Genomic DNA, 12,834 nt, shown 5'->3' with positions numbered 1-12,834 from the left:
GTCTGGATATGAAATAGGCTTCGGTGAAGGATTTTACCAGCCAGTAACCATCTCGTAGTTCCTCCTTCGACCCGATTGTCGATCACTAGAGGGGTGGCCTCTTCCTCAGAGATATCCAACTTGCCCACAGCTTCCTCTAGTTTCTTCCTCGCGTCTCAACCCGCCCTTGCATTGTTCCCCGCTCCTGCATCGGCGGCATTGGGGGCATCCATCGACGATCCTTTGTAGCGGACAACACTCGCCCCGGCGATGAATCACCAATGAGAACCAGGTTCCACAGTCAACTCCCTAAATCGCCTATGATGCCGCAAGAGATTTTAGGATTTAGGGGAAAAGCATTTGTTGTTCGGACTCTACGCGACGACACGTGAACGTATAACAGTCCACATGGAATACATCCATCCAATCCATATATACATGCAAAACCAAACAGAGCCTTATCCAAGAAGTACGCTCGGGTGTATGGACATATGGTAAAAGCATCAACAGAATCGAGAGGGCCTTCCTTCGGACGGAAACAGGCAAAATTACTGGTGCCAAATGCAAGGTTAACCGGACTATGTGTGCTATCCATAACTTATTGGGGGATTCGGTGTGCTCGACCTGTGACAAGTTTGCTCGGGCCTTCCGTTTGCGTTGGCTTTGGTATGAGTGAAAAGAACCGGGAAAGCTTTGGGTGGGTATGGGGAACCCATGCAACAAAGTGGACATCGACCTCTTCTATGCCTCTACCATCATATCTACTCGCAATAGTGGCACCTGCCACCTTTTGGGATTCTTCTTTGCTCAACGAAAAGAAACCGAAAGACATTGCTCCAATCATTTACTTGGCCTCATCGCAATCTTTTTTGGAATGTCAAGGAGGCTTTGGAGGACGATGCTTGGATTCACAAGATAAGACTCAATATGGTTCTCGCCATGGAGCACCTTAGGCAATTTATCAAACTTTGGGAGCCAATTCGCGAAGATGTAATGGTCGTGATGATTTGGAAGCACTCGACAAGTGGGCATTATTGTTTGGCATCGGCTTACTGTGCACAATTCATATGATCTATGGTTACCGCCTTCCATTGGTACATTTGAGGCCTCTGGGTTCTACCAAAGGTGACATCATAATATAATTTGGACGGACGGCAGGCTTGGCGGGAGGGGTTGGCAAAATTGTGGACTTTGCCCACTTTTCTATTGCATGAATGATTTTCTCTACCATAACCAAAAATATTAATTTTTGATAGTTTGGTAACATGTATGACGTAGTAGTCGAACGATGTGTATTTGCATGAGTTTATATGAATTTAAGGTATGCTAATTGAGGCGTCCGGTTAAGAGAAGAAAAATTGAAGGCTTGATCGGACGTGTGTACGAACGTTTGAGTCCGATCCAACTGTAGATGCTTTAACTTAAGTAGCCACAGAGGCTGCAAAGTGGGCCACGAGGCAGTTGCCCAGCGCCCTTCCCGCTCGATATAACGTCTGCTGAATCCGGAGCTCGCACACTCCAACGAGCTCGCGGGGCAAAAGGGCTAACTCCACCGATGCCGCCGATCCTCACCTTCTCCTCGCCGGCACCGTCCAGGGCCCGGTTCAGGGTCGCGGCTTCCGCCGTCGTCGGCGCTCCCGGCCACTCCCCCAACGACTTTCCGTCGTTCCTTCCCAGGGCGGTGGAGAGCATCCGCGACGGCGCCGCCATCCGCCTGGCCAAGCGAATCGAGCGGGTGCCCGTCCAGGCGAGCTAGCTTCTCCAGACATTGCCGCCGTTTTGCTCTTCATTTAAACTTCTTTTGGCCGTAACACCTGTGATGAACGAATTTTCGTTGAACAAATCCGCACTTCAGACCGGCTTCTCCACGATCCCGATACTGAGCAGCTGCGTGAGGCCATTCAATCGTCAGCAGAGCAGTGACCCGGTCGTGCTGCTCCATGGGTTCGACAGGTGCGTGCAATGGAGCCACCTATCTTGGAGTATATCATTCAGATTTGTCGTGTCTGTTTCATGTGATGCTGCCACAATTCATGTGGGCGGTGGACCGGTATATATAGTATATTAAATGAAGCGGCCGAAGCATAGTCGATTGATAAATACGTCAGCATGATAGTTGTGTGGGCTAGTTGCCTAGTCTGTGTATAACTTTGGTCTAAAGTCAAAGTATTTCTACTTTGATCAAACTTATATTTAAATATATCAACCTTCAAAGTACAAAATTAATATCGTTAGATTTTTTATCGGACGTAGTTTCATATTATATATATACTCCCTCCGGTCCTTTTTACTCTGCATATTAGACTTGGATCAAGTCAAACTTTACAAAGTTTGACCAAATATATATTGAAAAATATTAACATCTACAATATCAACTATACATATCATGAAACTACCTTTCTTAATGAATCTAACAATATTAATTTGGCATTGTGAATGTTGATACATGTTTCTATAAATTTGGTCAAAGTAGAGATACTTTGACTTCGGACAAAGCTAATATGCAGACTAAAAAGGACCGGAGGGAGTATTTAGTACCGTAGATGTTGATATTTTTTTAATATAAATTTGATCAAACTTCGTAAAGTTTAACTTGACACAAATCTTATACACGGAGAGAAAAAAACAGGGGGAGTACTTGACACGTGAAACGCAATAGTGAAAATTGTTTATGATTTAAACATGCGATTCAATAGATATATCATTTTGAAAAAACCAATTTACGAAAAAATAACACAATCAATCGACCGTCCATCCTCACAAGCGGGGTGAAAAGACACACCAAAACTTTTTGATTGCCACAAATGGCGGGCATGTGATGCACCAGTTATCACCACTTGATGAGATGGAAACCTTTGCGATTTCGCAAAAAAAGAGAAAAACTTTGCAAAGGATACCTTTTCGTTAGTAATTTTCTAACTGTTTACACCAAATGGAGAAAGGAGACAAGAGGGTGATGAAAAGACTCACATGGTATATAAAAGACCATGTCCTGCAACAGTTGGCGGCATTGCCTGAAGTTGCACCCTTGCATCCGTAGAAATCGTAAGGAAGGTGATCAAGAGAGTTTGAAAACTTATTGAAAGAGAGTTTGATCAGCACAAGTTCTACGTGTGTAGCATCCCTTGCAATTGTGGCGAGTAGTATGAAATTTTTGAAAATTAAAAATTAAAAATAAGACCGGCAATAGTTGTGCATTTGTTAGGGCGCTAGGTTGCAACTCCGAATCACCGAATGGGTCCTTCATACATAATTGCACACGTGGAGTGCATGCATGCGGGTAGTAGGTACTCCCTCCATTTCATAATATAAGAACGTTTTTTAATCTGGATTAGCTTAAAAATATTTTTATATTATACGACGGAGGGAGTATTTGTTTGCTTAAAAGAGTCCGTATATGTCGTTGTTCTGTGTGCGTTGTTGTGCTTGTAATTGAGGATGCATTATGTCACATGCAAGCACATGCACGAGTATATGAACTCTTTTTTATAATCGAGCCTATACAAGATACACCCATGTTGCATCACATGCAGTTTGCATGCGGGCCACAGATGCAAGTAGTAGGGAAAACGTTTTAAAATGATAAAATAGTTGAGTTGTCACCAATTGTGTGTGTTGTGGCGTTTGCAGTTACGGATGGCGTGTGTCATTTGCAGTTGCACAAGTGCAAGTATTAGAAAAAGAAAAAGTAAAGACCCACCATTTGTATCAAAAAGAACAAACACAAGGACAAAAATGGGCTTCCTTTTGTTGTTTTCGGACCAGATTGTTTCCATGTACTCCATCCGTTCCTAAATATAAGTCTTTATAGAGGTTTCACTAATGAACTACATACGGATGTATATAGACATACTTTAGACTATAGATTCACTCATTTTTCTCCGTATGTAGACCTTTAGTGAAATCTCTTAAAAGACTTATATTTAGGAACGGAGGGAGTAGTCTACAAATAATTGTATTATTTAGAGTGAATTTCAACTTTTTATAGCATATATAGTTTCACGTTTATGACATATTTTAGCTCATCTAGTAAAAATCCTTAATTTTAAACAAAACCTATGACACAAATTATCTTCATCTTTCCTAAATTTTCTACTGTGTGTCATGTTTGCGGTTTATCTTTGATGTGTCGTCTGATCTTTCTGTGCAACGTAAGCTGGACCGCCGCTCCCGACCTGGTCCAGCATTGGTCGGTCAGGTCGGTCTCCTCCGTATGTATATGTTGGTGACGTCACACCCACTCACGTAGGATCGCCATCTCCTTTTCGTCTTTTTGTGAATGGCATCTCCTTCTTTTTATTGAATCCAACAAACAAATTGACCTGTCTAAGAAAGTGAGCGATATAGAGACGTAACACGTACATGCATGTAGATGGGTGTAGCACACCAGCATGCATATGCACGCACGAACGCTACAACAAGTACACGTTCAATGCAAAGTAAAAGTGATACTCCCTCCCGGTGGATAGGATATAATTATTTAGGAGTGGACAAAGTAAAAAAAACTAATTCTCCCCAATCCTTCGTACCAATAATTGGAGTTGGAAAGAATTAAACTAATTCTTTTCAACTACAATTATTTTGGTACGGAAGAAGTAGAAAAAGACTACAAAACCAAGTCCAAGTGGGTAGGGTACACAACATGATACTGCAAGCGTGCTAACCGCGTGCACCTCCTATGGTTAGATTTTTTGTGCGGTAAAACTAGTTCAAGTCCTAAATTTCGATACTGATGCTTGCATTGTTTTGAATTTATTTCAGTTTTTTCGGTCATCTTTATTTAGTGAGAGGAGATGTTTACGTCAACTACGAGGGAAGGTGATCAAGGGATAAATGTTGCGTACATGCATCAGTAGAAATCGTAGGGAAAGTGATCAAGGGATAAATGTTGCGTACATGCATCCGTAGAAATGATTGTATATGTGTGCAAGTGATTATGTAGGCTGCTTCTCCGAGACCTAGGCGTGCGAATTAATGTTTGGAGACAACTGTGTGTGCATGTCAATGTCATACTTTTTATCTTTTCATGTTAATACATGTCTCATTCATATAATAAATACCATGTTAGAAGGCATGTAAACAACAACTGGGCAAAACTAAAAATACATTAGAACTCTAGATTTTACACAAAGGGCCAACAACTAAGAAAGCAAAATATAATTAAGAATGAAGAATTCCCTGAGCTTGACGCCAACGTCTAACACCTACCTCTTGCACCACCATAGTAGGCACTAATAGAAAATGTGAATGATCAAATTTTTAACTGACTTTGACGTGGCTTCATCGTTGATATGACCTTGACTTTCAAAGTAGATTTCTATGAAGTCGAAGCCATTACCGTTGAAAATATTTGGTCGGAGGAACACCCTAGACACGCCATCAACTCCAGATATGGCACCACCACCGAACAATGATGTCGGAGAAGGAAACCATACCTACCAACCGTCAACCACAAACCCAATACTTAATCAACCTTTTTCTAGTTGTCGTTGACACATTTCACTATCTTCATCCGCTCATGTACTATCTCCTGAACCCCATACCGACGCTGAAGCAAACACCGTCCCAACGATACAACATGAGGACACAAGTTCACCATAGAGATGCCGCCGTCACAACATCCTCACCTGAACAAACTAACAACCAGATCCATCAATCACCAACGAACAAAACGCCATGTCAAGGACGGATCTGAAGCTTTATTATTTGCATATTGTAGCATAGCGGGGAGCGGTTATTATGGTAGTCGGTCGGCAGTGGCGGTGACAAGGGGACCAACAGGGACCCTGACCCCCTAAGATCACTAATTTGCTGCTAGTTCGTAGATGAACAATGTAGAATTTTAAAACCAGTACATATATTAGTGTTGTTTGGCTCTTTTATCAAAATATTGAGTCATTCGGCCCCTCTAATCTTTAATTTGTGGCTCCGTCATTGTCCATTGGTCTCCACTTATGTATATATGCACATTCTAATAACGTTACAAGAACTCATACGTACTCGCCATCGCCATCTCCTTTTCTTCTTTCTTAGAATCCAAGGTACAAGTTAGATCAATTGACCTGCGCACTCGATAATTTTCGGTGTCCGTGTAGTGTGGCTTGCCCGGGTAATGTAGGGTGTGGTCGGTGGGCAGGCACACATACCACGTCAAGTAGGTCCGGTTCGGTTTGCTACTGTTTAAAAAGGAAAAAAAGATAAAACAACATACGTGGCAAGTACAGTCAGCAGAAACTTTTGAAAATATATAATTTATGTCATAAACATAGTGAAAATTAAGAAATTTTGCTAACGTGAAAACTAGGGAGTAAAATATAGAAATCACTCTATTCCTTTTAGAGATAGGTAGATACTGTATATAAACGTATCTGTAAAAATGTGTTTTTGTTTGAAACTTTCAGATAGCAGTTTCTAACTTTTTATAATTCCCGTCTCCCTGGAGCCAAAACATTCCTCTCTTGGTAGGGCCCAAATATCCTGCCATGCATGATTAAATTAACTTCAACATTATATTTTAAAAGATCGTTTAGATCACTACTTGGGAGTACGGAAGGTGTGACTACCCTAGTTTGAAAAAGTGTTGAGAAAAACATCATCAAACAAAATCCAAAAATCTGAAATTTTGAGACAGCAAACTTTGTCAAATGTTTGAGCTTCTTGCAAAATTTCAGCCAAAAAAAAACATCCGAGGAGCTCCCACAAGAAAAAAACAAAATCCCTGCTCAAACAGTGCACAAAACTTTGAACATTGATTTTATCTTTTTTGTGAGAGCTCCTCTTGTGTTATTTTTGGCTGAAATTTGGCAGGAAGCTCGAACATTTGATAACGTTTGATTTCTCAAAGTTTCAATTTTTTTAGTTTGTTTTATCATGTTTCTTTTCATTTTTTTGAAACTCGGGTGTAGTACACCCGAGAGTAGAAAAGCCAGTGTCTTGGGAGTATATAAGATGGCCGTACAAGTCGGACCTGACGATCAAGATGGTACAATGTCCAAAATCTGTCATTTAAATAAAAGTAACTTCAAATTTAATGAGTAGTCTAAATATGGAACGAGGTGATCATAGATGATTGTACGTTACCCAAAGCTTAACGGCTGAAAGTCGACCCGAAGGTATATAATTATTATTGCAGGGAAATGGTTTCGAACATTTGTGGAGCTCAAATATATCTTTGTTAGTTTTTTTTTTTTGATAACTATATCTCTGTTAGTTATGGATAGAAAATCTCATGAAATACTTTTAACATAAGAGATTAACAAATAGGCTGCCAATTTTCCCAACACTTCTGGACAAGCATTAACCTATAAGCTTCCACGCTATACACTAGACAAAATTTAACAAATACGCCTCCGCTCACATATTTTATTGTGCTTGTTCACTCATTTTAGTCTGTATGTTGTTCATATTAAAAAATAAAAAATATCTTATATTGATGAACAAATATACTTCCACATTAAATGTGCGAGGTACCCTGCTAGTTTCACCATGTATTTAGCTGTGTGGACTATAGGCAATCTAAAAATATTATTGTCTGGTCTGTGGATACTCTAAAAGTTTTAGATGCAGTTCTTGTTTAGAGTGGAGGTACACCTACCCTTTGCTGGAGGATGCTGGATTGGAGGCTTGGGCTGTGGATGTTCTTGGATGGGGCTTCTCTAACTTAGGTATGCCCTCACTCTGATGCATGCCACAACTTCTAGCTGTTGTGACCAGTTCTAATATATTCATCGTTTGGATCATAGAAACAAGGCCACCATGTGATACCATGTCTAAGCGCGAGCATCTATACCAGGTACAAATTAACTAAACTACTACTGCTGGTGTACATTTCAATCCTTTCCACGTGATGAGGTCCTAGTATGTAGCCTTTTTGTTTAATTCGCAATAAACTTGATAAGTAACTGAAGTTTCAGCCTTGGTCAGAACTGCACAAAAACTAGCTTCTATGCCAAAATGAGGACTGGATTGTTCATATTATACTCCCTCCGTCTCAAAATTCTTATCTTACATTTGTCTAGATATGAATGTATCTAGTCATGTTATAGTATTTAGATACATCCATTTCTAGACAAATCTAAGACAAAATTTTTGAGACGGAGGAAGTATATTAGTACCATATGCTTTCCTTTGAGCAAGTTTTCGTAATGCCTTTCCTTGTTTAAATATGCTAAGTTTTTTTTTTATGTTTTAGTAGCAAACTTGTATGAGCAAGATATTATCCTTACATTCCAACAACCTCTTTGTGTAGTTCTGGAGATCCTACATCAAAAGGCCTATGACATTAGTTGGATCTAGCCTGGGTGCTGCTGTTGCCATTGATTTTGCAGTCAACCATCCGGAAGCGGTACCAGCATTTTAAGACTTATTGCGCTGTCCTCAGTGCTTAGCCAGCAGTCCAGCACAAATGGAATAGTATCACATGCTACAGATATACTCCAACGTTTTTGCAAGCTAACATAGCTTGCAAAAACGTCTTATATTATGCCACGGAGGGAGTATATCCTTAATGATGTCACTGATGCGAATTGTTGCATGTACTTTCCCGTATCCGGACAAATACCACAAGCTTTCTTACAAGAACTTAACTTTGACTTTGTTCACCAGGTATCAAAATTAATCTTCATTGGCGCAAGTGTATATGCTGAGGGCACAAGAGATATGACCGGAGTGCCAAAATTTGTTCCGTATGCGGGGGTGAGCTTTTTTTCTTCAGAGCTGCATACCTTGCGGCAGCGTAGCTCGACTTCAACATTGAATCATTATATTCTTGTGCATTTCACTGTTCGTGTTTAGTTTTCGTGTCCTAGCGCCCATGCTTAAATACGTAATTATTTTACATATGGATGATGGTTATGCTTGTCCTCAAGAATTGTTAAGATTGTATTATTATCTTCAAAATTTTGTCAAACCGATCCAGTGGTATGTGCATTTGTATTGGCTGCAATACAATGTAACTTTTTGCTCAATAGGCTTTTGTACTGAAGAGTCTTCCTCTGCGAGTGCTGGCTACACACTTGACGTTTTATAAAACTCCAGATGAATTCTTTGAATCTGTCCAGGTAATTAGGCATTCACACACTCCTTGCACCAGATTGAAAAACTATCATCTTTAGTTATTAGTGTATTAGTTTTCTTCCCTTCATGGGGGTGTTCTCTTATCATCCAAGTATGAAGTTTTCTCTATCAGTCTTGAAAAATTATTTTTTTTCCTTTTGTATAATAAAAAAACCTCTCAGCTCCCGATTTCATTTGCATGAAACCAGCGTGCCACAGCCATTACAAGCTCTAGTTCTTAGTTCCAGGCACACTTGATCAGAACATCTCAATATTAAATTCGTGATTCGGCTAATTCATCTTGAATTTCAAACAGATGGAGAAAGACGGACAATATATTTCAACAGCTCCCCTCGCTTCTAGGCTTTTTAGACTTACACATGGGATTGATGTAGGCCGCTGATTTTTTTTTTTATGTTGGATTGGCAAGGTTATGAACTCAAGATCGCTTGGCTTTGACACCATATTGAATTCATACTCTAGCCAGTTTATCCAAAAGTCCAAACTAGCAAAGGTAGCCTGGCAATATATTTCAAAACTTAAACCATACATCCCTAGATCTAATAAGTCCGGGTAGCTAAAGATAAATTAAGCATCAAACAAACAAAGCCTCACTGATAAGTTACAGTAGAATAGGCCACAACTGAACATATCTATTAGATTAAATTACCTAACTCAACCATAAAAATCAAATAATTTAAAGATTTTTTAGAACATATCAACCATATTACCTGGTATATCTATCACACCGAAAGCAGCGAAATAGCAACATTCCACACATACTTGGGCGAAGGACATGCAAACAAGATGCGCTCAATCTTTTCACAAGCTCCACAAATTCACATGATGCCATCCCCCTTCGGTGAATTGTCTCTAGTTAAAATTTTAGTTTCCACAGTTAAACATAGGGGAAATTAGCCCTCCTTGAAAAAACATGCATATAGATGTAACTATGAATTCACCAGATTTAGTTCAGGTTGATCTCACATCACGTCATGACCACACAAGGCTTACAGGCTCTGCCACATAATCATAGTGTCCTCCCTTAGGAATGTCCTAAATTTAACACAACCCCACCATTGGGAGAACACTTCGTGAACAATTATATTTTGACTTGGAGTACTACCCATGAAATGGCTAGCACAGGGGGTGACACCCAATCTAGGCATCCTCTCAGAATATTAGTTTCCTACCATCACCAATACCCTCTCACAGCATGAATAGATAGATCTCTAACACTAAATACATCCGATGAAAAATGAAAATCTTGTTTTCAACAGTGTGCAAACGCCGTCATGTGTAATTCAAACCATGTTAGTTTTTCTCTTCTCTTTTGGGTGTCAGGTCATGTGTTTATCCATTTATTGATTTATTATTCATTACAGATTGGCCGTCTACACTGCCTACTTCCTTGGTGGGAGGATGCTACTGTTCATTTTATGATAACTGGGGGTTACAATGTCGTAAACCAAATAAATCAGGTTCTTTTCTGTAAACATCCAAATTATGATTTTATCCAATTTTCACTTATGTTACATTTCTCTATTGCTGATCCAATTACATTGTCTTCTTATAATCCATAGTATCGTGGTCCTTTAGCAACTATCCGTTAGTGGCCTTCTCATTTTATTTAGATAAGGAAAGAGACCATTATACCATTTCTGCATCCAAAAATGCACACAACCGAAAAATATGACAAGATCATAAAAAAATATATGCATCCAAAGAATGTTGTTGCAGGCCATAGCTTTGTTTGCAGCAACAAAACATCGGTGATATAAAAGGTTACTACTCATATGAGACACATTGGTCTTCCTAAAACATTTTTGTACATTTGGTTCAAGTGATTCCTGCAGCATTAAACGATTTTATTGAGTTAATTTTTTTTAACCAACAGGTCATCCTGCTGACTTCCATTAAGTAAACCACCACAGTGTATAGTCAGATAGGCTTAGAGACATTATAGCAAAACAGAGATAGCCACTAACATATCAATTTATATAGGAGAACATAGAGTATCATGGGAAACTCCAAATGGGAGTTTCTTTGAAGCAGACTCTAGCAAAGCCGTAGAAAGATACTTTCACTGCATGATCCTCTTCTTGTCACGGGCACCCATCCATGGCTTCTTGCATATTCCTCCATGGGACCATGGCCACCTTCTTGAGAAGCACTAGGAAATTTACGTTTAATAAACACAACAATGCAAGTTTTCCAAATTGTCAAGCACACTATAGCTGTCCCACAGAGCACCAGTTTCTGCTGAGATAAAGGGAAAAAATCCATCCCCCAAACATATCATCATTTATCAATGGTATTGGCTTGATACCTTGTATATATAAACACCAATCCATAATGTTATAAAATTCTAATCTACTGTCTGACAATTAATTATAGACTGTTGGATAGTTGTGCTATTAGCATGTAAACTTGGATATCACAATCTGGCATGCATGTAAGGGAAACGGAACGGGTTATTTCTGACCGTGCTCTACTTTTTTGGAAAGGTAAAGCAAAAATGCCTTGTCTTATGGGGAGAGGATGATGGAATAATCAGCAACAAAGAAGCATTTGTAAGTTACCTGATAACGCATAGATGTTGTATGTGGTGTAATTTGCAAGATATCGTACATCTTGCGGATAAAGATGTGCACCATTTTAAACATGGTCCGACACCGTGCAGCGATTACAGCAGGAACTCCCAAGCGCAATTCTAAGACAGGTAAACCAGTGCGGCCACATTCCCCATCTTGAGAAGCCGAGAGAAGCGGTGAGACATATGCTTGAGTTTCTTCAAAGCGATAACCCAAAGAAGGCGGAACGAGCTTCTTCCCTGTCGTCAAATTTTCGGTAGTGAGGTATATATGCCATTGTTCACTGTGGAAGTAGCTTTGATAATATCCTACTCCAATGTTCTGAGCTGATCCAATGACGTTTTACGTGCACCGTGTGCAATGTGCTGCAGGATAGGTGAACAGGACCAGACCCCTTACCCCCTTAGGCTACCGTACGTGCATGAGGTGTACATGAGTGTACATGGCGCACTCATGTCTACGGCGCCCCTCCTGCAATCTCCTTGATTTAGGGAAAGCAATTTAGTAAGCATGGGAGATATCCCCAGCAACATCCAGATCAGCTGGGAGCAGCCGAGTTGATCAACAATGTGAGCCCAAGGCTTAGCCGCGGAGATGGAAAATGACGCTCTATGGAACTCGAAAAGCAGAGGCAGAAACTCTGGTCTCCTCTTCTTTAGGCTGCTGGTCTTCAATTAGCACTAGAAACATGTACGTACGTATGTATGTATGTTTGTATGGATGGATGTATGTATCGACTAAGCTGGCCTAGTTATTGTACACTATATTGAATATTTCAGCAGGCTTCCATATGATTTTATCCAGGTATGCGATAAATAAACCACGACAAATGGAATAAACATGACGATCGAACGGACAATAGTTGTACACATAGTAGACATCCAATTAGGTAGATATGCATCTCATGGTTTTGAAGAATCTTCCACGCCTGTCGTGCAAGTAAAGCAAAATTGAATAGTTCAACGTCCTGGGAAGTCTAGTCCTCCAACCCCAGAGATTTGGGTTTCGTCAGGTCTTCCTGTGACAATCAACACAACTTCTGTTTCCCTTCTTCGCACCCCTATCCAAAGTTTCGTAGCAGCGAATTAATGCGTAAGGATAGTCCACGGGGTAGGCAAAAGGACGCCCTGAAATAAGTAGGAATTCAGAAACTCAGAAACATATCCTCTCACAGAACTAACCAATTAAATGAAAATCATCGAAAAGG

General features: G+C 40.1%; 1 protein-coding gene across 4 annotated transcripts; it reads left to right on the top strand.

The window, feature by feature from the left end:
• The first annotated feature begins 1,500 nt into the window (after window positions 1-1,500).
• Window positions 1,501-12,400, top strand: LOC123451891 (2-hydroxy-6-oxononadienedioate/2-hydroxy-6-oxononatrienedioate hydrolase 1-like). Of its 4 annotated transcripts, none has more exons than XM_045128436.1 (11): window positions 1,501-1,726; window positions 1,835-1,932; window positions 7,546-7,643; window positions 7,722-7,771; window positions 8,228-8,323; window positions 8,584-8,673; window positions 8,949-9,038; window positions 10,419-10,514; window positions 11,541-11,606; window positions 11,717-11,891; window positions 11,999-12,400. In XM_045128436.1, the coding sequence occupies exons 1-10, from the start codon at window positions 1,535-1,537 to the stop codon at window positions 11,885-11,887; spliced, it is 1,047 nt and encodes a 348-aa protein (XP_044984371.1). In that variant the 5' UTR covers window positions 1,501-1,534; the 3' UTR covers window positions 11,888-11,891; window positions 11,999-12,400. The 4 variants fall into 4 exon arrangements, with proteins under 4 accessions (XP_044984371.1, XP_044984373.1, XP_044984372.1 ...); XM_045128438.1 differs by having other exon boundaries at window positions 1,511-1,726; window positions 11,547-11,606; XM_045128437.1 differs by having other exon boundaries at window positions 1,511-1,726; window positions 12,004-12,400.
• The last annotated feature ends 434 nt before the right edge of the window (window positions 12,401-12,834 follow it).

This window comes from Hordeum vulgare, chromosome 5H (assembly GCF_904849725.1).
Source record: "Hordeum vulgare subsp. vulgare chromosome 5H, MorexV3_pseudomolecules_assembly, whole genome shotgun sequence".
Lineage (NCBI taxonomy): Eukaryota > Viridiplantae > Streptophyta > Magnoliopsida > Poales > Poaceae > Hordeum > Hordeum vulgare.
Note: the sequence above shows the minus strand (reverse complement) of the source record. Positions and strands in the feature narration are given on the sequence as shown.

Bases quoted from the DNA above. Each gene is read 5' to 3' on its own strand.
- LOC123451891 (XM_045128436.1), top strand. From the start codon at position 1,535: ATGCCGCCGATCCTCACCTTCTCCTCGCCGGCACCGTCCAGGGCCCGG. The intron at 8,674-8,948 runs GTGAGCTTTTTT...TTTGCTCAATAG, and splicing joins AATTTGTTCCGTATGCGGGG to GCTTTTGTACTGAAGAGTCT. The intron at 11,607-11,716 runs GTAAGTTACCTG...GACACCGTGCAG, and splicing joins TCAGCAACAAAGAAGCATTT to CGATTACAGCAGGAACTCCC.